This window comes from Zea mays, chromosome 4 (assembly GCF_902167145.1).
Source record: "Zea mays cultivar B73 chromosome 4, Zm-B73-REFERENCE-NAM-5.0, whole genome shotgun sequence".
Classification (NCBI taxonomy): Eukaryota; Viridiplantae; Streptophyta; class Magnoliopsida; order Poales; family Poaceae; genus Zea; species Zea mays.
Genome location: NC_050099.1, coordinates 100,938,725 through 100,966,531, shown reverse-complemented (window position 1 = coordinate 100,966,531; position 27,807 = coordinate 100,938,725). Strand labels below are relative to the sequence as shown.

General features: G+C 55.9%; 1 protein-coding gene across 1 annotated transcript; it reads right to left on the bottom strand.

Annotated features, from left to right (window-relative positions):
• Window positions 1-27,807, bottom strand: LOC100283857 (mitochondrial NADH ubiquinone oxidoreductase 29 kDa subunit). Its single transcript, NM_001156755.2, has 2 exons — window positions 27,305-27,807; window positions 1-582 (listed from the first exon to the last, which is right to left on the bottom strand). The coding sequence occupies exons 1-2, from the start codon at window positions 27,714-27,716 to the stop codon at window positions 206-208; spliced, it is 789 nt and encodes a 262-aa protein (NP_001150227.1). The 5' UTR covers window positions 27,717-27,807; the 3' UTR covers window positions 1-205.

Below are 27,807 nucleotides of genomic sequence, written 5' to 3'. Positions count from 1 at the left end.
TAGAACTGAAAGTAATCAACACAGAATTGGGTTGCGTAAAAAGATATCAAGACATGATTCCTGCACGTGTCCCCATGCTCAAAACAACAAAGAACCCCCCAAAAAGACGTAACAGAAGTAGAAGTTCGATTCAATACAAAACATCTAGCATTGGGGAACCTTTATTTCCTCATTCATTCAACTGGACGAGCGGGGCAACATGCTCTTACAGGGGGATCGAGAACGACTTCTTCAACTTCTCTACCTCCAAATAAGCGTTAGAGTAAGGCAGGAACTCCGAGAAATGGCTTTGCATCAGATCGTTGATGGCAGTTGCAAGCTTTGGAATGTCCATGATCTCCTCGTTGGTCAGCTTCCGAACAAACCTAGCCGGGCTTCCAGCCCAGAGTTCACCAGTCGGAATTCGCCTTCCTGGGGGCAATACAGAGCCAGCCTCCAGGATTGAGTTGGTCTCAACCAGCGAACCTTCCATGAGGATAGAGTGCTGGCCAATGATGCACTCGGGCTCGATGGTGCAAGAGCGCAGCAGGCAGTAGGCACCCACTGTCACGTACCGGTCCACAAGGGTCTCAGCTGGAAGCCCTATAAACAGAAGACAGATTGCAGATGAGATCTAATCCAACCTTTCCCAACAGGTTCCAAACAGAGTACGGACATATTACAATAGAAGATGAAAATCTAAAATTTCCTTCCGATGATACCTTAGAGCAAGTTTATGACCCAAATAGATTCTACACAATTGTTTACTAGTGCACCTTATAATGGAAGGCAATATTATCATGAAGATTTATGAACAAAAGCATCTGGACCACTAGGAGAGATTATCTAGTTTGCTATAAAATATGCATACAGTGAAGTACAACAGAAAAGGGATGTTAGATTTGGTATATTCACGAATACATCACATGTCTAGCATCCTAGAAAAACAGGTTCAGCATTAAATTTAATTTACAGAAACTAAATCAAAATCCTCAGTCCAGTATACACACATTATCATTCATGGAGGTGATCGCAAATCCTTAACAGTCCATTCTAGAATGCAAAAACTTCCTAGGTTACCATGTTCAGAATCTAAGGCTTTAACTAACATGATAAAAGCTAAATGTCAAATCATTGATAACAGATTAATTTGGTTGAGACTCTTATGGACTGCGCGTGATTGGGGAATTGGAGAGGGAGTTTGTAGTTGCAGGAACGCCGGGCGGGGGCCTCTGCCCACGGCCGGTCAAGAAGAAGTCTTGCTTCTAATTCTTGCTTACACTTAATTGATACAATAGTGTCCCTTTTATAGAGACGACTGGCTTATCTCTTTCCAACTAACAAAATCTGATCTAATCCTTATCTCCTTCCTAACTAATTTGATCCAATCCTTATCAACTAAATCTGATATAATCCTTATTTGTTCCCTAACTAAATCCGATTCGATCCTTATCTTTTGCCTAAAAAACTATTCTGACCTGATCTAATCTCGGTACTTTTCATGCGCTACAGTAACCGGGATAAGCCTTAGAGTCCAATCTGTTTCAGGATTAGATCTCTTAGGACTATAAATACTTGTAAGGGATTTCTCCTGGAAATTAAGCAGAAGCAACTTATTTGTTGTCGGCTTCCCTCAAGGAGCTGGGAGCCCTAGCCACCACTCCCTCTTCCTCCTCTTCTTGCACCCCTAACTTTGGGAATAGTGTCGGATATGTCAGGCCCTCCGTCCACCACCATCCCTGTCGGCCTCCTCCGCTATGCTGCCAATCCCCACAACTTCACTGCCCGAACCCACCACATCCTCATCCACGGCACCTCAACCTCCCCTCACGCTCGAATCCTTGGCAACAGTCTTCCATGAGCTCACGCGATCCGTGGCAACCATGCAGGCGACATTGGAAGCCACCCTTTGTCGGGTACCCAGGAAAGGGGTACCCGGCAAGGCCCATAAACCTTACTAGCCTATTTACCGACCAAGTCCTCGTCGAGCAAGTCTGCGAGGCGGGGCAACCGATCAAGTCCCCGCCGAGCAAGGCTGCGAGGCGGGGCGACCGACCAAGCCCCCGTCGAGCAAGGCTGCGAGGCGGAGCGAACGACCAAGTCCCCGCCGAGTGGATCCGCAAGGAAGGAACCCCGGCCGACAATGTCGACCCACAACGGCCGCGAGAAGACACTACGTCACCAAACCACGACCAGGTCGTACCTACAATACCAAAATGCGTCAGACCAACACGATAGAACACCCCCGAGTGCGCCCATGAATATGCCTTCACAGAATCGCGGGACCGGTCCATTCCAGTCGTGGAGGCCTCGGCACGGGAGTCTCTACAGTGACCCATACACCGGAAAGGACGAGACAATACCCCATATCAGGTGTATGCCTATACGTGCTTGATAGTGACGCAAGAGGTATTGAAAGGAAAATGACCTCAACATTTCCTATAATCGATTTTGGTGTTTGACGACCATCACAAACCTTATGGACTAACTAGTTTGCCAGTTGATCTTTTCTCAGGTGCATAAAGTTCATATACACATACAAAGAAAAAGACCTTAGGGCAATTCTACAACTTTGAAGCAAAACAGACTTGCACCGCCTGTGGCGCACCGGACAGTGTCCGATGCCCAGGCTAGGGCGCCCAACGAACTGGCCGCTCTCGGGAATTCTCAGTGCTCCTCGGCTAAAATTAACCAGACTGTCCAATGAGCCCACAAAGCAACGGTCGACTGCGCTGCAGTCTGAAGCGTCAGAAGGTCAGAGACAGTCTGCGATGTCAGGTCGCACCAGACTGTCTGGTGCACCATAAGGACAGACGACTTCAACGATCAACAGCTCCAAACCCCAACGGTCAGCTGACGTGGCACGCACTGGACAGTGAACAGTGAAGTGTCCGGTGCGCATCGAACTGTCCGGTGTGCCCGTCAACAGACAGAACAGCCAAAGGCTAGAATAGTGGTTGGGGCTATAAATACCCCCCAACCACCACCATTCAAGTCATCCAAGCTTTCCACTCTCAACACTCAATACAAGAGTAAAGAATACACTCCAAAGACACATTCAAAGCCTTCAATCCTCTCCAAGTGCCATAATCAAGTCAAGTGATCAAAAGTGTTTAGTGACTTGAGAGAGGGTGATTTGTGTTTCATTTGTTGCTTGGTTGCTTTCTTCTTCTCCTTCTAAACTTTCAAGTGTTTTGTAAAGCAAGCAAGAGACACCTAATTGTGTGGTGATCCTTGCGGGGTCTTAGTGACCCGTGAGATTAAGAAGAAGCACTCGACCGGTCTAGGTGACCGATTGAGAGAGGGAAAGGGTTTAAATAGACCTGGCCTTTGTGGCCTCCTCAACGAGGAGTAGGTTCTTTGGAACCGAACCTCGGGAAACAAATCGTCATGTCCATTTGTGTTGATCTTCACTATTTGATCTGTTTCTTCCCTCTCCCCTCTCACTAAAAGTTCCCGTGCTCACATTGTGTTGAGTTAGCTCCCAAAGTTATCCGCATTGATTGAGCAACTCATAGCAAGAAGAACTATCTTTCGCACTCTAAATTCACTATTATTTATTTCTAACCCTAACCCCAGGTGAAGTGCATGTTCAAAGTTTATAATTTTCAGGTTTCGCCTATTCACCCCCCTCCCCCCTCTAGGCGACTTTCAATTGGTATCAGAGTCAGGTTCTTCATTAGGGTCTAACAACTCGAAGTGATGTCGAGATGGTCACCGGGGAAAAGCCTAGACCTTCGGGAAACAAGAATGAAGGACTCCATCGAAGGAGGCCGGCGGCAAGCACAAAGAGCACAAAGTGGAATCCGCCGGCTCCATCAAGTCACATAAGAAGGGTGACAAAAAGAAAAAGAAGATGAAGAAGGTAGTCTACTACGAGACCGTTTCTTCCTCACCTTCAACCTTCGGCGCCGAGTCGACATCCTCGAAGCGCCAAGAGCGTAAGAAATATAATAAGATCCCCCTTCGTTATCCCTGTATTTCTAAACGCGCTCCCTTACTTTCCGTTCACCTAGACAAACCACCATATATTTTGATGGTGAAGATTATTGCATGTGGAGTGATAAAATGAGGCATCATCTAACCTCACTCCACGAAAGAATATGAGATATTGTTGAGGACTTGAGTTTGAGTTTGGAGCGCAGGTAGCCAGGTACCACAGGTGGGCGACGAGGACTACAACTCCGATGAGGCCACCCAAATAAGACACTTCAACTACCAAGCCACCTCCATACTCCTCGCTTCCTTGTGTCGGGAGGAGTACAACAAGGTGCAAGGGTTGAAGAATGCCAAAGAGATTTGGGACGTCCTCAAGACGACGCATGAAGGGGACGAGGTGACCAAAATCACCAAGCGCGAAACAATCGAGAGAGAACTCGGTCGGTTCGTCCTCAACAAGGGAGGAGCCACAAGCAATGTACAATCAGATCAAGACGATGGTCAACCAAGTCCGCAACCTCAGGAGCACCAAGTGGGATGACCATGAAATGGTCAAGGTTATTCTAAAATCTCGTCTTTCGTAACCCCACTCAAGTGCAACTAATCCGTGGAGATCCTAGATATAAACAGATGTCTCCTGAGGAGGTGATTGACAAGTTTGTGAGCTTTGAACTTATGATCAAAGACTCCAACCATATTGTCAACTTGGAGCAAGGCGCCATCTCCACACCCAAGGTACAACCCGTTGCATTCAAGGCAACGGAAGAAAAGAAGGAAGAGCCTACACCAAAAAGTAGGCTCCCAATCGACGCCTCCAAGCTTGACAACGAGTAGATGACTCTTATCATCAAGAGCTTCCGGTAAATCCTCAAGCAAAGGAAGGGGAAGGACTACAAACCCCGCGCCAAGAGGGTTTGCTACAGATATGGTAAGTTCGGTCATTATATAGCTAAATGTCCATGTACAAGTGACAGTGACAGGGACGACGACAAGAAAGGGAAGAAGAAGATGGAAAAAGAAGAGTAACTACAACAAAAAGAAGGGTGGCGAGGAGCTCATAAGACGGGAATGGGACTCCGACAAGAGCTCCACCGACTCCTCCGACGACAAGGACGCTGTCAACATCGTCGTCAACAAAGGTCTTCTCTTCCCCAACGTCAGTCACAAATGTCTCATGGCTAAGGATAGCAAAAAGAAGGTACATTTTAGAGATACCCTCAAATACACTACTTCCGATGATGGGGGTACCTCTAGTGAAAATGATGATGATTTGACCTCTCTTTTTGCAAACTCATTTAATATGTGACTGTAGGTACCCTGAAACAGGGGTACCCCTTACTACAGTATAAAGACGCGGTGCACACGCGGCTATCTCTAGTCGCGTGGTAAAAAGCACCCGACCCCACCACGTGAACGGCTCCGGGGCCGCCACGTGGCCAGAGAAGACGATATACTCCAAGGCATCAACAGTGGGTTCAGACCCCATGGGAAAGTGTCGGACCCCTGTATATGTGGACCGGACCTCCGAGTAAGGTCCAGGACCTCCACGGGCGCGAACCGAACCCCTGGGATGGGTCCCGGACCCCTCTGTGTGGGGTTCGGGCCACTCACAGCAAGGTCCCGGAATTCTGGGACAAAAAATACCCAGGCCTAAATCAAGACCAGGCGGGGGTCCGGAGCCGACACGTGTTCGGACCATACCGTGTACGCTTCTGCTCCCCGCTCAGGCGGAGACCCGACGCTGCCACGTGGCCTACTGCCCGTGACGTAAGCCGGCGAGCGGAGCCTGACGTAAGGCCTCTGGGCCGCGCGGCCCCTGCATTTATTGCGAATAAGGCGCGCCGCATGTCCATTCCACTAGCAGGTGATTTGCCGCCTCGGCATTTAATGAGCCCTGTCCATTCCACTGGCACGCGATGTGCCGCCTCAGCATTAAATGTGCCCTGTCCACTCCGCTGGCAGGCGGCAACCAAGCCATCCCGCAGGCGGCGTGCCTGTCCATTCCATTGGCAGGCAGTACACCCGTGCTGCGGCGTACACTATGCTCATCATCACTCGCGCGTTACCAAGGAAGCAGCGCGGCATATCAATCTATATGCACTACGGACATTATGGCGCTCGGAGATCGCTCAGGCGTTATAAGCGTTAGTTACTTCCTTCCGTTTTGTCCCTGGGCCCACATGTCGGGGCTCAGTATCCTTGTATGTGCCTCCCTTGAGCTATAAAAGGGAAGGCACACTACGTTACAAGGCGGAGACACTTACAGGCTCACATACACTCAAGCTCTCGAGCTCACAGATTCAATACAACACACAGTGGAGTAGGGTATTACGCTCCGGCGGCCTGAACCACTCTAAACCCTTGTGTGTTCGTGTGTTCTTCCCGATTCCATCTAGCAGGCAAAACGTTTAGGCCCCCTCCTCATCTTAGGATTTAGGGCGGGTGCGTTCCGCCACCCGACCGGAGAATTCCCTCTCCGACATTTGGCGTGCCAGGTAGGGAGCTTGGCATTAGGTTTTTGCTTGTTTTTCTGCTCGACACCATGGTCCACATCGTCGAGCACCATGATTTCATGCCCGAGGACTTCCTGATGGAGGAGGCTACGTCTTCCACACCGCAGGCCACCAACCTCCCTGCGCCTGGTGCTGCTGCTATGCACTCTACGCGGCAGCACACTCCTGCGCAAACGTCCAGGGCGTCGAGGGCTGCGCCTGGGGCCTTGTCTGCAACCAGGGAGTTGCTACGCCACCCTCCTAGCTCCACGGCCTCGCTGGGGGCCATGAAGCAGTGGCGTGACGACGTCGACCGTCTGCTCGGCATGGCGCATTCTGGCTCAGCCAGGCCCAGGCCTCGGTCATCCCGGCGTCAATATGAGGCGTCGGCGTCAGTACGCTCACCCTCGGTGAGGGCCGCACCGACTGAGGACCTACGAACGGAGCTCAACCGCAGACGTGCAGGAGAGGACGCTCCAGTCTCTCTAGGGAGGTCTTATGACCTGCGGGCAGAACTAAACCGCAGGCGTGCGGGTGAGGATGCCTGCCTCTCTCTGGAGAGGGCGCGTGAGCGCCGACAGAACGTCGAGGGTCGCAACCTCGACTACGACTTCGCTGCGGTTGCACCGCAAACTCCAACGTACGCCCGGATCCAGGCGGGTGTCCCGTTGGCCGACGTGGGCTGCGCCGCGCTGGCGGATTATCTCCGCGCGGCGACTTGGCCATCCAAGTTCCGGCTACACCTGCCGGAGAAGTACGACGGTACGTCAAATCCGTCGGAATTCTTGCAGGTATACGTCACCGCCATTACGGCAGCAGGTGGAGACACTGATGTAATGGCGACATACTTCCATGTAGCCTTGTCTGGGCCGGCTCGGACTTGGCTCATGAACCTCACCCCAGGATCGATCTACTCCTGGGAAGAGCTCTGCGCGCGGTTCACAGCGAACTTCGCCAGCACTTATCAACGGCATGGCGTGGAGGCTCACCTCCATGCAGTGAGGCAGGAGCCCGGGGAAACCCTCCGAGCCTTCATCTCCCGCTTCACCAAGGTACGAGGGACTATACCCCGTATCTCCGATGCTTCCATCATCACCGCTTTCCGCCAGGGGGTACGTGATGAAAAGATGCTGGAGAAGTTGGCCACGCATGACGTGGAAACTGTCACCACGCTCTTCGCTCTGGCCGACAAGTGTGCCAGGGCTGCCGAGGGCCGTGCATGGCACTCGGCACCACAGATCGGGGTTGCCCAGACGGGTGGCTCGGGTGCCGTCGCTCAGGACGGCAAAAAGAAGAAGAATCGCGGCCACGAGAAGTTGTCGTCTGCTGCTCCGGTCGTCGCAGCCGCGACTGGGGGCCGGAACAAGCGCAACAAGCGCCCACGGCCGCAGGGGGGCAACAGCGGCTCATGCCCTGTGCACCCCAACAGTCGGCACAGCGCCGCGGAGTGCCGCGAGATCATCAAGCTCGCGAAGCGCGTCAACGAGCGACGCGAGCAGACGTCCAAGGATGGCTCCCCGCCTCGTCGCCGGCCTGGCAAGGAGAAGGTCGACGACGGTGATGTGGCCGCGGGAGAACGGGACCTCGGGTATCAGTCACCTGAGGGGGGCCTCGGGTATCAGTCACCTGAGGGGGACCTGAAGGACGTTTTCACTGGGGACTCCGACTCCGGTGACGACACCGACCGCTACAAGAAGTTGTACGTCATGTACGGCGGGAGCTGGGAGCTCACCTCCCGCAGGAACGTCAAGTCCCTGCGCCGAGAGGTCCTTTCGACGGTCCCAGGGGTCCCGAAGGCTACTCCACATCAGAGGTGGAGGAGCACCACCATCTCCTTCGGGGCATCCGACTGCCCCGACAACATGGCAGGGGCCGGTATACTACCGCTCATCACCGCCCCTGTCATTGCCAACATACGGCTGCACCATGTTCTGATTGACGGAGGGGCCGGCCTCAACGTCATCAGTCATGCTGTATTCAAGCAGCTGCAAATCCCAGGGTCCCGGCTGGGACCCTCTCGCCCATTCTTCGGAGTGGGCCCACAACCGGTGTATCCCCATGGGAGCATCGCACTCCCGGTAACATTCGGGACCGAGAACTTCCGCACGGAGAACGTCCAGTTCGACGTCGCGGAGGTTAACCTCCCCTTCAACGCCATCATCGGCAGGTCGGCCCTGTACCGTTTCATGGCCATTGCCCATTACGGGTATTTGGTCCTCAAGATGTCTCCGGCCGGGGTCCTCACCGTGCGGGGTGACCGCGCCGCTGCGCTTGCGGTTGTGGAAAAGATGCACGCCCTGGCGGCAGAAGCTGCTCGCCCGGACGACGGAGGGAGGAACCCCCCGATCTCCGGAACCAAGGCGCCTACCAAGGTGCCGAAGGTGCGGCCATCCGGAGCGGACGACGTCTCCGTCAAGGCCGTCCAGCTCAGAGCAGGTTCCTCCCAGACCACTCGCATTGCGGGTGATCTGGAGAAAAAATAGGAACTCGCGCTCGTCGCCTTCCTCCGGGCAAATGCCGACGTGTTCGCATGGGAGCTGTCGCAGATGCCTGGGATCCCCAGGGAGGTGATCGAGCACCATCTGAAGATCAGCCCAGACGCCAGGCCGGTGAGAGCCTCGTAGACAGTCCGTCGAGCGACAGGACTTCATCCGAAAGGAGGTCCGAAAGCTGCTAGACGCCGGCTTCATCGAAGAGGTTCATCACCTAGTGTGGCTGGCCAACCCAGTCATCGTCCCCAAGGCGAATGGGAAGCTTCAGATGTGCATCGACTACGCCAGCCTTAATAAAGCTTGTCCCAAGGACCCGTATCCACTTCCGCGAATAGATCAAATCGTGGATTCTACCTCCGGGTGCGACCTTTTGTCTTTCTTAGATGCTTATTCTGGTTTCCATAAAATCCAGATGTCTAGGGAAGATAGAAAGCATACCGCTTTTGTAACAGTGGATGGGCTTTACTGCTATGTCGTAATGCCTTACGGTCTGAAAAACGTCTTGCCAACATTTGTGCGGGCGATGAGTAAGACTTTTGGGAACCTGATCAGGTACAAGGTGGAAGTATACGTTGATGACATCGTAGTCAAGACCAAGAGAGGGTCGACCCTAGGGGAAGACTTGACCCTGGTCTTCGACAGGCTGCGGACAACCCGCACAAAGCTGAACCCGGACAAGTGCGTCTTTGGTGTCTCCGTAGGGAAGTTGTTGGGTTCCTGGTTTCGTACCGGGGCATTGAAGCAAACCCGGAGAAAATCAAGGCGATTAAGGCAATGAGGCCTCCAGCCCGTATCAAGGACGTCCAGAAGCTTACGGGGTCATTAGCCGCCCTTAGCCGCTTCATTTCAAGGCTGGCTGAGAGGGTGCTACCCTTCTTCAAGCTGTTGCGGAAGTCCGGCCCATTCTCTTGGACCGAAGAGGCGGAACAAGCCTTCCAAGAGTTGAAGCAGCACCTGGTGTCCCTACCAATACTGGTAGCCCCAGAGCCTAGGGAGCCGTTGTATTTTATACATCGCGGCGGCTGCGGAAGCGGTGAGCATGGTGCTGGTCGTCGAAAGGACAGCACAAGAAGGCCAGGAACCTGAGGACTCGGGACCGGCTGCCGGGGTCCGGACCGTTCAGAGGCCGGTCTACTACGTCAGCGAGGTCCTCCACGAGGCGAAGACCAGGTACCTTGAGACGCACAACCTTCCCTATGTTGTGCTTGTTGCGTCCAGGAAGCTGCGCCACTATTTCCAGGCACACAGGGTCGTGGTGGTGACCTCCTTTTCCGTCAAGGGCCATCCTCCACAACTCTAACGCCACAGGCAACATCGCCAAGTGGGCCGCGGAGCTCGCTGAGTTCCAGCTGGACTTCCAGCCTCGCCACGCCATCAAGAGCCAGGTCCTGGCTGACTTCATCGTGGAGTGGACGCTTCCCCCGAGCGCTCCTGGGGGTCCGGATCCCGATTCGGACCCCACACCTGCGGAGCCCAGGGGTCCGGTCTTCACCGAGCCCCACTGGACGCTCTTCTTCGATGGATCCGCCCGTCAGCAAGTTGGCGGAGCTGGAGTGGTCCTCATCGACCAAAGCGGAGATCAAGTGAAGTACATGGTGCACCTTGAGTTCAAGGCCACCAACAACATGGCGGAGTACGAAGCACTGATCTTTGGCTTGTCGGCGGCCCTATCCCTAGGGATCCGCCAGCTCCTGGTGAAGGGGGACTCCCAGCTGATCATCAAGCAAGTCCGCGGGGAGTGTAGCTGCAACAAGCCCAGGCTCGCAGCGTACCTACTTCACGTGAGGAAGCTGGAAAAGGACTTCACTGCCCTAGAGCTGCAACACGTTCCTCGGGCTGACAACTCGGCGGCAAATGACCTCTCCGTGAGGGCGTCAACTTGGGCACCCGTGCCCGAGGGCGTCTTCGAAAGACGGCTGCTGAGACCCACCGCCCAGCCGGCCGAACTGGGCGAAGGGGGCGAGACTAGCACCTCGAAGCTAGCGGTCCCGGTGGCGTCCCATCTACAGAACCCACCGAAGACTGTGTGTGCTATAGGAGATCCTGCCAGTCCCTTAGAGCCGCAGCCAATATCTCAGAGTGGTCCCGATGCATGGATCTTCGAGATCCGAGACTACCTGAAGGAAAATATCCTTCCTGAAGACCATGTGTCCGCAGAGTGTATAGTGCGGTTGGCTAAACGCTATGCGATGGTGGAAGGGGATCTCTACCGCCGTGGCGCCAACGGCATTCTCATGTGGTGCATTACCCAGGAGGAGGGCCATGAGTTGCTCACGGAGATCCATGGAGGAGAGTGTGGAAGTCATTCATCATCCCGCACGCTGGTCGGTAAGGCCTTCCCGCATGGCTTTTACTGGCCAACCGCTCTCCAGGATGCAGCTGAGATGGTAAAGTCATGCAAGGCGTGCCAGTTCCACACAAAGCAGATACACACACTAGCTCAGGCTCTACAGATGATTCCACCCTCCTGGCCATTCACCGTATGCGGGGTGGATATCCTGGGACCATTCCCCAGGGCCGTCGGCGGGTACCGGTTTCTCTTCGTCGCCATCGACAAGTTCATAAAGTGGCCAGTGGCCACCCCTGTGGTCAATATCACCCAGGGTGCTGCTGTCGCTTTCCTCAAGTCGATCGTCTGTAGATTTGGGGTCCCAAGCCGTATCATTACGGACAACAGGACCCAGTTTATAAGTCGGATCTTCCAGGAGTATTGCGAGGACATCGGCACCCAGCTCTGCTTTGCGTCCGTGGCTCATCCAAGGAGCAACGGCCAAGTGGAGTGGGCAAACGCAGAGATCCTCAGGGAACTCAAGACACGCACCTACGACTGCTTGAAAAGGCATGGTGCAAATTGGGTCGACGAGCTTCCGTCCGTGCTATGGAGGAACCGGACCACACCCAGCCGAGCTACCGGGGAGACCCCGTTCTTCCTGGTCTACGGGGCCGAAGCCTGCCTTCCCCCGGAAATCATTATGGGCTCCCCACAGGTCCAGGCTTTCGATGAGTCTATGCAGGAACAGCTGCGACGTGAGGACGTGGACTTCATCGACGAGCGCAGATGGCGAGCGGCGATCCGAAATGCACGGTACAACCAAGCGCTCAGGCGCTACCACCAACGGTTCGTGCATAGTAGGGAGCTCAGGGTCGGGGACCTGGTCCTAAGGCGAGTACTGAACCGAGAAGGGCTCCACAAACTCTCCCCCAGCTGAGAATGACCCTTCAAGGTGACAGAAATATGCCGACCCGGGTGTGTCCGCCTTGCTACAACTGAAGGAGAGCCTATTCCCAATCCCTGAAACATAGAGCATCTCCGTAAGTTTTTCCCATAAAAACAAGCCTGTGGATTCAGTTTTCTTCCTTTGTAACTAAGTTGCGCATATATGTACGTCAGCCCGGTGAGGTCCGCCCTCATAAACCCGGTCTGTTGGCCTACACTCATGAATATCAAGTTATAAAGAAAAGATTCACCCCCAGATTTGTTTTTGTGATGGTCTTATTTTTGCTTCAATTTACGAGCATCATTTTTTATCTAAACCACCCATACAGTTCCCACCCTTGCTGGTATAATGACATCCGAATTGAGTAGCCAGGCTTACAGTTGGGGATCCCTCGGTAGGGGGGGTCCGGCGGCCTGGGGGCCAGTCCTAGAGAACGAGTACTTGTCTCCTAGGGTGGTCCGGAGCTGTGTAGTCGTTTAGCTTGGTTCCGTACCCTAAGCCTGCACGCTCCACCACTCCGTGACGGGTACTCTAGTATTTGGAACTATAGTCCTGTGGGTCCAACAACCTGGGGTCCGGTTCTAGAGAACGGACACACGTCCCCTGGGGTGGTCCGGAGCTGTGTAGACGCTTAGCCTGGTCCCGTACCCTAAGCCTACACGCTCCACCACTCTGCGACGGGTGCCCTAATATTTAGAGTTGTGGTCCAGAGGGTCTAGACACACGGATTGGCTTCCCGGCCTAAATCCTGCAGGTCCTGTTGCGTGAATCAAAGGATAAAAGATACCAGTTAGTGGGCCCTATGGGTGCACTACTAAAGCTTCCTAGCCAAGGCTGTGTGCAGGTCTAGGTCCCAGTCGATACTACCTCCTGGGGGCCAGGTCACCAATTCTTTCTTAAGTGTACTGGCATCCAGCCTCGACACGTCGAGCCTACATCCCAGGGGGGCCAAGTACCAGGGAGAAGTTGGTAACGACGCACACAGCAAAGACAAATAGCATACATATAAGTTCTGTCACTGTTAGATTAATACTTCCCAAAAGTATCTTACAAAACCAAAAAATATTACAAAGCCGCTTCCTAACGGGACCCTTGCCTTCTCTCTGCAGATCCAGCTACTCATCATCAGCAGGATCCCGCTGGAAACGTTCGGCCACCAATTCCACGGCATCTTGAACAGCCTCCCGGGCAGCGTCCTCAGTGTCGGCCACCGGACCAGCGATCACCGGCTCCAAGGAGATGGCCGGGTCGTGGCTCCGGAAGCACGTTAGGATGTACTCGATCATCGCCCGGCAGAGCCTGCCGCCCTCGGCCTCCAGGCGGGCGCCAAGAATCTAGTCCAGGCGTCGGAGGCGGTCGGCGGCGGAGTCCAGCACCCGGAGCGCATCAGAGATGGATGTCGGCAGCTCCGACACCGGGATGGGGCTCACCCCTAGCGGCACCAGTGTCGTGCTCGCCTCACCGACCCATGCGGCGATGCGCTGGACCCCGGCGCGCTGCTCCGCCTGAAGATCATGGTTATTAAAGCGGTAAAACGTTAAAACGTTATGAACCAACTTTTCAACGTTTAAACGTTTAAACGAACGTTGAAACGTCTTTTCAGACTTGAAATTCACTGTCACACTTTAGCCTGCAACACACAGTAGAATGGTATTATACATTTATACTGTTGGTTGTTGCAGCCACACTGAGCAGCGGCGGCTGGAGCACTACGCACTGGCTGCTGGCTGCTTCACTGCGCACTGGCTGGAGCACTGCGCATTGCGCACTGGCTGGTGGCTGGCGGCTCGCTGGAGCAGTGTGCACTGTGTTTTGGATACGAACAGCAGCAGAATATGAACAGCGGCTGGACCTGCCGACCTGGGTGGTTGCATACTGGCGGCTCGCTGGAGCAGGAGCACTGCGCACTGGGCGGTTGCGCCTGGACCTGGAGCACTGCGCACTGGCGGCGGCTGTAGGTGGAGGGAGGACCGGGGGAGGGAGGAGGGAGGAGGGGGGACCGGAGGAGGGAGGAGGGAGGAGGGGGCGGCGGCGTACCTGGAGGGCGGGAGGACGCCCGACGGCGGCAGCGTCTGGCTCTGGCGGCTCCGCGGTTGTGCGTGTGGCAGTTTGGCGACTAGGGCTGTGCGTGTGGGCAGTTTGACTGCTGGAGCAAGCTTGCTGGTTAAAGGCCCATTAAGGCCCAAGAACTCATAGACGCACAGAACGTCCGTAGAACGGGTAAAACGTCCAGAACGCGCGTTCCGACGTTTAAACGTCGCTTAAACGTCCAAAACGGACGTTCTACGCAGTTTTTTAAAACGTACGGACGCTTTAACTCCTAATCACGTTTTAGCGCTTAAACGACGCTTAATCGTCGTTTAAACGACGCTTTAATAACCATGCTGAAGATCTTCAAGCGTCTTCTGCATCGCCTCCACCGCCTGGGGGCCCGGTGCTGCCTGTGACGCCTCGAACTGGCGGACCCGCTCCTCAAGCGCCCGCTCCTTCTCCGCCTCGAGCTCATGATCAGCCAGCAGCTTCTCCCGCCTTTCAAACATTTCCTCCCTGAAGGCGAGGTCCTTCTCCCGCCAGGCGAGATCCGCCGCCCGCTTATCCAGGGAAGCATCCTTCTCCTTGAGGTTCTCCTCGGCCAGGGCAAAGCTGCTGGCCTTGTCATCCAGCTCTCGCTGTAGCCTTTGCAGGCTCTCCACAGCCGCGGTCTGCTGGACCCGCTGCTCCTCCAGGATTTTGTTGAAGGCATTCAGCTTGGCCTGGAGCTCCGTGACGACCTCCTCCCTCTGGTCCAAGTGCTCCTCCTTGGCCAGCCTCTTCTCCTTCCGGGCCACCTCCAGCTCCCGGGCGTACACCTTCTGGAAGTCCTTGTAGTCCTTGCGGTCCCGCTCAAGCTCGAACCGCTCGGAGGCGAACTGGCGGGACGCTGCCTTGGTGCGCTCCTCCAGCCGGGTACGCCAGTCGCTGGTGTTCGGCCTCGAGCGCCTCCCACTCCCGCAGGATCGCCGCCTCAGTCTCTTGGAGGGCCTGATGGGCGCGAGACAGCACCCGGGGAAGGGGAACTGGCGCTGCTTCTGGCTCGGCGCCGGACCGGAGCCGCCGCCCAAAAATCACCTCTGTCTCCTCCGGAGTGGGCGGCGGGATGGAGCTGGACGCGCCCCCCGCGTCGACCTCGATGGCGGGGGCGGGCGCAGCTGGGGCCTCCTCTGCTGCTGCCGACGGTGTACTCGACGGCATCACCGTCGTTGAGGCTGTGGCAGCCGTCGGTGCAGTGGAGACCCCCTCCGCCGCTGCGGCACCGCTTGGCGTTAGCGCCGCTGCTGCCGGACCCCCAGCGAGAGCCTGGGGGGCCGGTGGCGCTGTCTCGGCGGCAGCAGCCGGAGGCGGGGGAGGCACGACTTTGGGAGCAGAGGGGGAGGAAGCCCTGACAAGCAAAGGAAGGGTTAAGACCCATCGACATGATAAACAGATTAATGGAAGAAAGGGGTTGCACTTACTTGGGGCCCTGGACCTTCCAGCGGCCCTGGAAGCGGGGCGACCGCTGCTTTTGCTGCTGCTGCTGTTGTTGTTGCTGCTGCTGGTGCCCCTGGGGGAGATCGCCCCCGGGTGGTGGTGGCGGTGGCGAACCCGACGGTGGTGGTGGTTGTGGTGGAGGCGGACCCGATGGTTGTGGTGGCGGAGGACTGACGCGCCTCTGCGCGCCCTAGGCCTGGGAGCCGGTCTCCTCGGCCCCACCAGCAGTCCTCTGACGCTTCTGGGAGCCAGCCTCCTCGGCCCCAACGGGGGGGTCCAAAACAAACGATCCGTCGGCGTGGCGCAGCCGACGTCGCCTCTCTTCCTCCGACACCCCGGCGCCGCCTGGGGCTGAGGAGCTGCTTGCAGCCCTTTGCCCTTGTCCAAGGGGCGGGGGTGCGGCGGAGGCGCGGGAAGCTCTGGCGAAGGCGCTGGGAGCCACGCCGCAGTCTGGGGGCCTCCAGCCGGCGCATCGGAGATCCGGATCCCACGGTGGGGGTCCCAGCCGCCGGTCTGGCGAACCGCCACGCCGCTCTCGTCGAGGGTCGACAGCGTAGCCAAAATTGCCGTCCTCAACCCTGCGTCGTCGCAGAGCGCGAGAATACCCTCGGGGAGGATTAGGGACTCAGGGACGAAGGACTCACCAGTAATCCCCTTCACCAGAACCTCCAGCTCCTCCCAGGACAGGTCGGTCCCCGGCCCGCGCTGGATCCGGCCGATGTCGTTTGAGCCGGTGAACCAGCAACGTAGACGCGCCCTCTGCTGCAGCGGCGCGATCCGGCGCTTCAGGAAATCTCCGACCACGTGCATCGACGTCAGGCCGCCCGCCGCCAAGCTCTTGATCCTGTCCAGTACGAACTGGAACTCCGGCGCCAAGGATGGCTTGGCCCTTCACTGCCTCCGGTCGAGTCTTGGCCCGTCGCTCGGCAGGGTGAGGCGGTCGTTAGCCTCGGCGCTGACGATCACCCAGTCACCGCGCCAGTTCTCCCACCTTGCGCCGCCAAGGGTGGGGATGTAGGCGCCGACCGAATCCGGCCTTGTCTGGAAGTAGTAGGCGCTGAGGTGGTCCTTAGCCTTCCCCGACTTCACCAGCACAAAGAAATAGCGGAAGAGGGAAGTGCAGGGCGCCACCCCCACGAACATCTCGCACAGGTGGGCGAAGATGGCCGCCTGGAGGATGGAGTGGGGGTGAGGTGCTGAAGCTGGAGGCCAAGCTCCTCCAACAGCAGCAAGAAGAAGGGTGAGATCGGCAGCGCCAACCCGCAGGAGAGGTAGGAGACGAAGAGCACGAACTCCCCGGCGGCGAGATCGCCGAGGGGAGTGGCGCCGGCGCGGATACTTCCGGCGAACGCCGACGCACTCCATCCGAGCAGGTTGCGCACCAAGTTGAGTGTCCCCTCGGACTGGAAACGCTCGGGATGAACTAACGAGGCCATGGCGACTACGGCGGCGCGAAGCAGAAGAGCGCGAATGCAAAGGGGCGCGGAGAGCTCGAAGGCGAAAGGGCGCAGCAGTTGGGAGAGAATGCGAAAGCGTAACTACTACACGCGGGGTGAATCCCTTTTTTCAAGGAAGACTCTCCCGCTCGCGCCCCGAGACGCCGCAGAAAATCTCGCCCGACGCGCACCAATGCAACCCAGTCTATGACACGGGGGCCTGGGTCCACAAGTCATACAGCTGGTGTGCTGGTCTCCAAGTGCAGAGAAGGCGAACCGCCACGCGAGGAGCGAACCGCCGCCCGCAGTAGTGCGCCTCTCCATCTCCGCCGAAAACAACGGCCCAGACTATGACACGGTGGCCCAGGACCACAAGTCATACTCCTTGGGCGTCAGTTCCTGGGTGCAGAAAGAGTGAACCGCCGCTCGCGCCAGTACTGCGCCTAAGTAGAGGGACTCTAACTCTCATCAAGAGGATGACACTATGAGTTGGGGCAATTTTCTGTTTATTTCCTCAAACACTACACAATGCCATACCCTTAGAGGGGTTGGGGACACATATTTATAGCCCTAAGGGCTGCACTACCACACCTTCTCACACACACTACACAACAGGATTGTCCTCTAGATGCTAAAGAGACTACAGAGGACAATCAAAAGCGGTTGTTGTCCTCTAGATGCTAAAGCGACTACAGAGGACAGTCAAAAAGCGATTGTTGTCCTCTAGATGCTAAAGAGACTACAGAGGACAGTCAAGCTGTCCTCTAGATGCTAAAGGACTACAGAGGACAGTCAAAAGCGATTGTTGTCCTCTAGATGCCCAAGACTTATTCCATCATTCTCCCCCAAAGTCTTGGGCGTCGTCTTGTGAGAAAGTTGGGCCATCCCGGACCTGGAGCAAAGCTCAACAAACTTGATCTTCCCAAGGGGCTTGGTGAGCAGGTCTGCAAGCTGATCCTTGGTGTTGATGTAACGCGCCTTGATGCTCCCTTCTGCCAAGCAGTCTCGGATGAAGTGGTATCTCAGCCGGATGTGCTTGCTCCGTTCATGGAACACGGGGTTCTTGGCCAATGCCAGAGCGGACTGGCTGTCCACCCTGAGTTCCACTGCGCCAGTGTCTCTCCCGAGGAGATCACCGAGCAGTCGAGCTAGCCAGAGCACCTGAGTCGAAGCAGTGGACGCCGCTATGTACTCGGCCTCGCAGCTGGACATGGCCACCACCTGCTGCTTGACCGACTGCCAGCTAATGAGGCACTTGCCGAGGAAGAAGAGGATCCCGCTTGTGCTCTTGCTAGTGTCGATGTCACCGGCGTGGTCGCTGTCACTGTACCCGACAAGGTGTGCCTCCCCAGGGCACCTCGGGTAGTAGAGACTGTGGTCGAGAGTCCCCGCAACATAGCGGATGATCCTCTTCACAGCCTGCTCATGCTCCGTCGTCGGCCGTTGCAAGAACCGACTAACGTAGCCGACGGAGTATGCCAAGTCAGGTCGTGTGTGGACGAGGTAGCGAAGGCTCCCCACAAGACGCCGGTACTGTGTAGCATCCACCTCCTCCGTCGTGCTGTCGCGACTCAGCTTCAGCCTCTCCTCCATCGGAGTGAGAGCTGGGTTGCAGTCGGTGAGCCCAGCCACCTCAACAATGCGCTTGGCATAGGCGGTCTGGCGAAGTGTGATCCCGAAGTCTCCCTGGTGCACCTCAATCCCCAGGTAGAAGGAGAGATGCCCCAGGTCACTCATTTGGAAGGTGGTCTTCATCTCTTCCTTGAACGCTGCCACCTCTGCATCCTTGGCGCCGGTGATCACCAAGTCGTCGACGTAGACACCCACCAGCAGGGCACTTCCTCCATTGCCCCGCCGATAGATGGCCGCCTCGTGCGGGCTTGGCGTGAAACCCATTCCTTTGAGCGTGGAATCTAGCTTGGCATTCCACGCCCTCGGTGCCTGTCGCAGGCCATAGAGAGCCTTGCGCAGGCGCAACACCTTGCCCTCCTTGCCAGGGATCGCAAAACCTGGCGGCTGGTGTACGTAGACCTCCTCCTTTAAGTCGCTGTTAAGAAACGCCGACTTGACATCCATGTGATGAACGTGCCAGCCCTGCTGGGCTGACAACGCAAGGAGGAGTCGCACGGATTCCATCCGTGCCACGGGGGCGAAAGCATCGTCGAAGTCGATCCCCTCCTGCTGTAGGAAACCGCGTGCCACCAAGCGAGCCTTGTGCTTGACGATGGCATCGGCTTCATCCCTCTTCAGTTTGAACACCCATTTAAGGGTGATCGCGCGATGACCATGAGGAAGATCAGCGAGCTCCCAGGTGCGGTTCGTCTCAACCGCGTCCATCTCCGACTGCATCGCGGCACGCCAAGCCGCATGTTTCTCGGCCTCCGCGAAAGACCGAGGCTCACCATCGTCGCATGCAATATGCAACTCTCCTGCCAGAATGCGAGATGCAGGTCCTGGCACCGACGGGTCGATGAGAAGGCCCTCCACCCTTCGATACCGCAACGGCTCGTCGTCGTAGCACGCGTCGACGCACTCCTCGTCGCGGGACAGAGGGGTCACGAGCTCCACTGGGTCGTGCTCGACACGAGCTGGTGTCGGAGAGGACGTTCCCGGAGAGGGTATCGTCAGTGCTGGAGTACGTGGTGGCGAAGAGATCGCTGTAGCCGGAGTCGTGGCTGGAGTGCGTGGTGGTGAAGAGCTCGTTGTAGCAGGAGCTGGAGAGTGTGGCGCTGGAGTCGGTGGAGACTTGGGGGCTGGGGTAGACCTGCTCGGAGAAGAGTTGCCTACTCCCCCAGCTCCCTCAAAGTGGACGTACTCGATGGTGAAGTCGTACGTCGGAGTCGTGCCGTCGTCCACCGCCTTGTCCCACGCCCATCCTCGCCCTTCGTCGAACACTACGTCGCGCGCCGTGCGCACACGCTGTGTTCTTGGGTCAAGGATGCGGTAGGCCTTCGAGCCCTCCGCGTAGCCAATGAACACCCCCGGGGTGCTCCTATCGTCGAGCTTGCTGATGTGGCCAAGCTCCTTGGTGAACGCGAGGCAGCCGAAGACCCGTAGGTGAGAGACCGCCGGCTTGCGCCCATGCCAAGCCTCGTACGGTGTCATCCCGTTGAGAGCCTTGGTGGGCGAGCGGTTGAGGATGTAAACCGCTGTCACCACCGCCTCTCCCCAGAAGACAGCTGGCATTCCTCTCTGCTTGAGGAGAGCCCGAGCCATCCCCACAATCGTCTGGTTGCGCCGCTCGACGACGCTGTTCTGCTGCGGGCTGTACGGCGCGGAGTAGTGGCGCTGAACGCCCTCATCCGCGCAGTACGACGCGAACTCGGCCGCCGTGAATTCGCCGCCGTTGTCGGTGCGCAGCACGCGCAGCTTGCGGCCGCACTCCGCCTCCGCAGCGACCTGCACACGCCTGATGGCGTTCGCAGCCTCTCCCTTGCTGCTAAGGATCATCACCCACATGTAGCGGGAGAGATCGTCGACGAGCAGCAAGAAGTAGCGTCGTCCTCCTGGTGTGGCTGGTGTCACCGGGCCACACAAGTCCCCATGCACGAGCTCGAGCCTCTCCTTGGCTCAGAAGCTCGACTGCTGGAGAAAGGGGAGCCGTCTCTGCTTTGTCAACACGCAGACATCGCAGAATTGCTCCACATGGTCAAGGCACGGCAGGCCTCGTACCATCTCCTTGGCACTGAGCCGCTTCAGGGCCTCGAAGTTAAGGTGCCCGAAGCGCTCGTGCCACTGCCATGCCCCGTCGTCTCGACGAGCAGCAAGGCAGTAAGGTTGTGCCACCTTCACATTGAGGATGTATAGTCGATTTGGACTCCTGTGTACCTTGGCAAGAAGGCGACGAGAGGGATCCCAGATCCTCATGACTCCGTGCTCGACCTCCACGCGCGAACCGTTCTCATCCAGCTGTCCCAAGCTGATGATAGAGTTCCTCAACGCGGGGATGTAGTAGACTCCGGTGAGCAGCCTGTGCTCACCAGACGCGGCGGTGAAGACGACTGAGCCGGCGCCCTTGATCTCTACGCCGGAGGCGTCCCCAAACTTGACGGAGCCTCGGACGCTAGAGTCAAGCTCGGTGAAGAACTCCCATCGGTCGGTCATGTGATGAGTGGCGTCGGTGTCGAGGCACCATCCTTCGATCATGTCCTTGTTGGAGCCGTCGCCGAGGAAAGCGCGTGCTTTCGACTCATCAAGGTGGAGGAGTGTCGCTGCGGCCGGTGCCGCTGGAGATGGCTCGATGCTTGCATGTGCCAGGAGCAGGGCCTCCTCCTCCGCCTCCGCCTGTGCGACGTTGGCCTGGCCACGTCGTGGCTGCCGACAATCCCTGGCCCAGTGGCCAAGCTTGCCGCAGTTGTGGCAGCCGTCGTCTCGTGCCGGCTTCTTGTTGCCGACGGCGCCGCCTTGGGCACCTCCACGTGCACCATCCTCAGCATGTCCTCGCGCCCCGACCTGGGCGCCTCCACGCGCCTTGCGCGGCTTGCCGCGTTTGCGGCCTCGTGTCGAGGAGGACTCCTTCTTCTTGTCACCCTGGCAGGCCTCCCACTGCTCCCGAGTGAGATGTAGCTTCCCGCCGATAGTGATAGGCCCAGAGAGAGCCTGTGGTTCGTCGTCGTCGACCACCTTGAGACGACCAATCGCCTCTTCGATCGTCATCGTGGAGAGGTCTAGCAGAGACTCGATTGAGCGAGCAATCTATCTGTACTTCTCGGGGATGCAACGGAAGAGCTTCTCAACAGCTCTCTCCTCATCGTAGGTGTCGTCGCCGAACTGCACCATCTTCTGCAACAGAGTGTTGAGGCGGAGAGCAAAGTCATCAACATCCTCACCTGGCTTGAAGGCCAGGTTCTCCCACTCCTTGCGAAGTGCCTGCAGTGTGGTCTTGCGGGCACGATCGCTGCCGATGCGGGTCGCAACGATGGCGTCCCAGGCCTCCTTGGCAGTCCGCTTCTGGGAAAGCGAAAACTGCATCTCGGGTGGGACTGCAGCAATGAGGGCATCCAGCGCCCGCCGATCCTCGTGGTAGTCGACGTCGTCGTAACGAACTGCTTCCCACATGTGGCGAACCTAGAGCCGTACCCTCATCACCGCGGCCCACTCGACGTAGTTGGTCTTGGTGAGGGTAGGCCACCCACCGCCGGGACCGATGTCCCTGACAATGGCCTGAGCCATGCGGCGACCATGGTACCGATCCGGGGAGGGAGAACCGCGCCGCCTGTAAAGGCCGCGATCTCCGTCGACTCGGTCGCCGCCGCCGGGAGCACCGCCGGCGCGTCTACGCCTGTCTGGGCTGCCGTCGCGTGCGCCCCCGCCTGGAGCGCCGTCAGCGCGTCGGCGCCTATCCGGGCTACCGCCACGCGCGCCCCCATGGGGATGCGCGGCTGCCCACTGTGCCGCCTGCTCTCGCGCTGCTTCCCTCGCCAGCCTGACCTCTTCGTCGGTGTTGTCGTCGACAGAAGCAGAGCTGCCAGCTCTACTGCCGCGCAGAACCTCGAGCTCTATTGCCGCCGCACGTGCAGCATCCGCCGCCTCCGCTGCTTCTACTTCCGCTCTCGTCGCTGCCAGTTCCGCCGCCGCCAACCGTGCTGCCCTCGCCGCTGTCACTGCAGCAGCTGCTGCTGCTCGCTCGCGTTCTTGTGCCGCGGCGACCTCGGCCTCCTGCTGGCGCCGCGCACTCAAAGTGGCCGAGCGTAGGGACATGGTGGGCTAGTGAGGGGTCGCTGCGTGTGGAAGAGGCTGTCTCAGACGAAAGGCTGCTCGTCTGAGTAGGGGAGGAAGGAACAGTTGGAGCTCTTGCTGTCGACTGAGTGTGGGGAGAGGCGCGGGAAGGAGATGAGCACGAGATGTTTAGGCTGCAGGATAGTTTGCCTCTGATACCAATTGTCAGTAGAGAGACTCTAACTCTCATCAAGAGGATGACACTATGAGTTGGGGCAATTTTCTGTTTATTTCCTCAAACACTACACAATGCCATACCCTTAGAGGGGTTGGGGACACATATTTATAGCCCTAGGGGCTACACTACCACACCTTCTCACACACACTACACAACAGGATTGTCCTCTAGATGCTAAAGAGACTACAGAGGACAGTCAAAAGCGACTGTTGTCCTCTAGATGCTAAAGCGACTACAGAGGACAGTCAAAAAGCGACTGTTGTCCTCTAGATGCTAAAGAGACTACAGAGGACAGTCAAGCTGTCCTCTAGATGCTAAAGGACTACAGAGGACAGTCAAAAGCGACTATTGTCCTCTAGATGCCCAAGACTTATTCCATCACTCGGGGCCGCCGCAGAAGACAGAGAAGGTGATTTTTCAAAACCAATGCAGCGGCATCGAGGCGCCTCACGCGTGGTTTGGCACAACCATCAGGCGTGGGGGCCGCGGGTCAGTCAGCCGCAGGGACAGACGTGGCAGTTGGCGTGACCGAAGCGAACGAGGAGGGTCGAGTCGAGGGAACACTTCCTTGACGAGAATCGCTAACAACTCCTTTTCTTTGACGAGCTTAAACCACTCCCGGATTCCTAATCATAGCTTTCTTTTGTGGGCCTCCCATCGGTAATGGTATGGGTTCCTCGGTCTCATTATGCATCTGTTTTGTTGCAGTTTTGAACTGTAGTGACACAGGTGTGTTTTAAGAATGGCAGCAGGTCTAATTATTCGTACTTTCGGTGCATACCGTAACCTGGCCTGGTGAAGGAACCTTCCTTTTGCAAAGGGTAGAAAAGTTACTAATAGCTCTGCAAACTAGCAGTGATTACGTCAGCAAGCGCACGGAAGCGGCGCGCCAATCACCAATCAAGCTTTGGCCCCACCTGCAAGCTCGTATCCTCCCCTGAGGTGGGCCCGGGGGCCACTGTCGGTACCCTGAAACAGGGGTACCCCTTACTACAGTATAAAGACGCGGTGCCCACGCGGCTATCTCTAGTCGCGTGGTAAACAACACCCCACCCCACCACGTGGACGGCTCCGGGGCCGCCACGTGGCCAGAGAAGACGATATACTCCAAGGCATCAACAGTGGGTCCGGACCACCATGGGAAAGTGTCGGACCCCTATATATGCGGACCGGACCTCCGGGTAAGGTCCAGGACCTCCACGGGCGCGAACCGAACCCCTGGGACGGGTCCCGGACCCCTCTGTGTGGGGTCCGAGCCACTCACAGCAAGGTCCCGGAATTCTGGGACAAAGAATACCCAGGCCTCAATCAAGACCAGGCGAGGGTCCGGAGCCGACACATGTCTGGACCATACCGTGTACGCTTCTGCTCCCCGCTCAGGCGGAGACCCGACGCTGCCACGTGGCCTACCACCCGTGACGTAAGCCGGCGAGCGGAGCCTGACGTAAGGCCTCTGGGCCGCGCGGCCCCTGCATTTATTGCGGATAAGGCGCGTCGCCTGTCCATTCCACTGGCAGGTGATGTGCCGCCTCGGCATTTAATGAGCCCTGTCCATTCCACTGGCAGGCGATGTGCCGCCTCAGCATTAAATGTGCCTTGTCCACTCCGCTGGCAGGCGGCGACCAGGCCATCCCGCAGGCGGCGTACCTGTCCATTCCATTGGCAGGCAGTACACCCGTGCTGCGGCGTACACTATGCTCATCATCACTCGCGTGTTACCGAGGAAGCAGCGCGGCATATCAATACTATATGCACTACGGACATTATGGCGCTCGGAGATCGCCCAGGCGTTATAAGCGTTAGTTACTTCCTTCCGTTTTGCCCCTGGGCCTACATGTCGGGGCTCAGTATCCTTGTATGTGCCTCCCTTGAGCTATAAAAGGGAAGGCACACTACGTTACAAGGCAGAGACACTTACACGCTCACATACACTCAAGCTCTCGAGCTCACAGATTCAATACAACACACAGTGGAGTAGGGTATTACGCTCCGGCGGCCTGAACCACTCTAAACCCTTGTGTGTTCTTGTGTTCTTCCCGATTCCATCTAGCAAGCAAAACGCTTAGGCCCCCTCCTCATCTTAGGATTTAGGGCGGGTGCGTTCCGCCACCCGGCCGGAGAATTCCCTCTCCGACAGTGACCATTTAGCATGTGCTTCTGTTCCACTTAAGGATCATTCTGAATGTTATTTGCTGGATTCTGCCTAGGTAGAGAAAGCAAAGAACACATTCATGAATTCCAGGTATAAAAAACGTTTGTTGTTATGTCTGCAAGAACTAGATAGGGGTAAACAAAGTTGCAAGAGGAGAAAGTTTTATTCGTTTACTGTGAAATTTTTCTGGGTAGACCTCATGAGCAAAAAAAAAGTATATCCTTATTTATCAGCAATTGGGGAAATAGGTTCGTGGGGAATTTTTTAGTGATAACCCAGATGAACCCAGCCAGAAATCAGCTCTCCGGTAGTAGAGTGTTTAGGTTGTGCAGTGAAGAGAATTGCAGAACAGGACACAAGAATGATGGTGGCACAGGGGATGAGGCTAGGGCTTTATGTCACAAGGCAATGGGAGTACAAACCAGACAATGCCGGACAAAATGAACATCTAATGGCAATGAGACCCATGTAACAAGAGCAACTACACGAGACAAAATAGCACAATGTTTACTGAAGTAAATCTTAAGCAGTACTGCCCCCATCCTAGAATACTAAGTGTAGGGAAAAGTCAAACAAAATATACTGACCATTTATTTCTCTTACTACATGTTGCCATTTTCTAAAGAACCAATGGGCATGTCTCGTAGACCTTTTTCCTGAAAAGCTTTTCTGATAATCTGGATTCGTGAATAATCAAGTTGTCACAAGAATTTGAATATCATGGGGCTTACATGCAGAGGAAGATGAAGGGGTCCATAGGGTTTAGGATCTAGCAAGTGATGAATTCCTCACATAGCGGTGACTCGGACATTTCGTGTTCATGTTGATTTAGACGATTCTCACAAAGCGATTCTCACATAAACTGACTGAGAAGCGAAGCGTTTGGTTGCCAGAATCCAATTCTGACGACCAGAATCTGATTTTAAGCTGAAACAAACGCCCCCAATATCATCTCAGAGGCACTTTCAATACAAATCTATTGATAAAAGTTTCATGTGCTAAACTCTTATATAGTTTGAATAATTGTTGGTCAAAGTTTGTCATTTTTGTCTTCTCCCTGTATAAAATATGATGATCATTCTGGGATGGAAGGAGTGTGAAAAGGAGTAAGCAGAACTTTCATAGCTGTCTCACATAGTTCCTTTTGACCTCACTGAACTTGACATCAGTCACACCGTAGCATTACAGGTTCAGGGACCTCTAGTGTAGTTAGTACATGGAAACTCCAACAATGGACTAACTAGTGGATCGTCACTAGTATAAGCAAATTATTGTGAAGTATGAAAAGAATTGGTATATTGCCAAAACCGAATGTGGCCCAATTGAATGAGTTAAAGATACTAACTTCACATTTTTCTATGAGATTGCAAGCATAACTTAACAGTACAATGCAAAATGCATAGATTAAAAATAACTAAGTGCCCGTCCTTAGATTTCCATGAAACAGATTGTAACAAACTCACATGCAACCTAGTTAAGATGAACCCTTTTTCCAATTAAATGAATCAAAGATTACCCAAATGCATGACTAGTGCAATTGAACAGCTCTATCTACAAGAACATTTTTTCACTTGTAGTTACAGGTACACTAGAGAAAACAAAGCATGAAAACATGGTTCAACTTTCCTTAATAAACTGCTATGCAGTATCCATTCAGTACGAGATGAACCATCGAATGGAGCACATGCTAATGCCCATTTGCACACAAAATTTGTAAATCATTGAGGGCAGGGCAGATGCAGTGGTGGGGCTCGAGCCCCCCTACCGCTCCAGATCCCATGGACATGGAGTCCCCCTAAAAATTAGATCCTATATTTCTCATTGTGTATTTTAAGATTTTATTACTTATCGTTGTTTCAATATAACACTACTTTAAACTATTATATTTGTCTACTGTGAGTGTGGTGTGAGTGGTTTAGTGAGATTATATCGCTGTAACGGTTTAGTTCAACATCTCCTAAAGATATTCCTGGCTCCGTCCCTGTTCAGGGCAACTCTTCAGAAACACAATAGTTCAGTTCAGTCTCAAGATGCGCAAGGCATCACTAAATTACAAGCCATGCTCGATTCCTCGCTACACCAACCGAAATGAAAATTGTCCCACCGTGTCCTAAATTAATTAAGCAATTCAGCAAACAGTCCTAAGCCTAGCGAGTAGCAACCAGATCTAGCATTTCGGGTGATGAGGGTGACCTGTGGGCGCCGCCCATGCGGCATGGAGGACGCATCGCTCCTGGACGTTGGCGCAGAAGCCGAGCGTGATCTTGTTGAGGTCCCCCCGCAGGACGGCGCCGCTCCAGACGGAGGCGCCGTCGTGCACGGTGACCTGGCCGGCGAGCACGGCCTCGGGAGCAACGTACGCGTCAACGGCCACCTTGGGCATCCACTGTCCCAGAGGGACGAGCTGCCGCTGGCCCCGGTAGTCCCACCGCACTCGATCCGCGCCCACGGCCGCGGCGGCGGCCGCGCTGGGGGGCGGCGGCGGGGCGGATGCCGCGGCGGGGGCGGTGGAGGTGGCGGAGAGGAGGCGCCGGAAGGCGGGCGCCGCCACGGAGGTGGAAGTGGTGGCGCGGCGGGAGAGGCGCGCGAGGGAAGCGGCCGCCATGGTGGTGGTCGTCGTCGGAGGTGGAGAGGTGTGGGAGGAGATCGGAGCGTGTGACGAGCTGGTGGACCAGACGTTTGAGCTAGGAAGTAGT

Excerpts from the sequence above, each read along its gene's own strand:
- LOC100283857 (NM_001156755.2), bottom strand. The coding sequence starts at position 27,716 with ATGGCGGCCGCTTCCCTCGCGCGCCTCTCCCGCCGCGCCACCACTTCC. Across the intron at positions 583-27,304 it reads CGCATGGGCGGCGCCCACAG|GGCTTCCAGCTGAGACCCTT; the intron begins GTCACCCTCATC and ends TTCTGTTTATAG.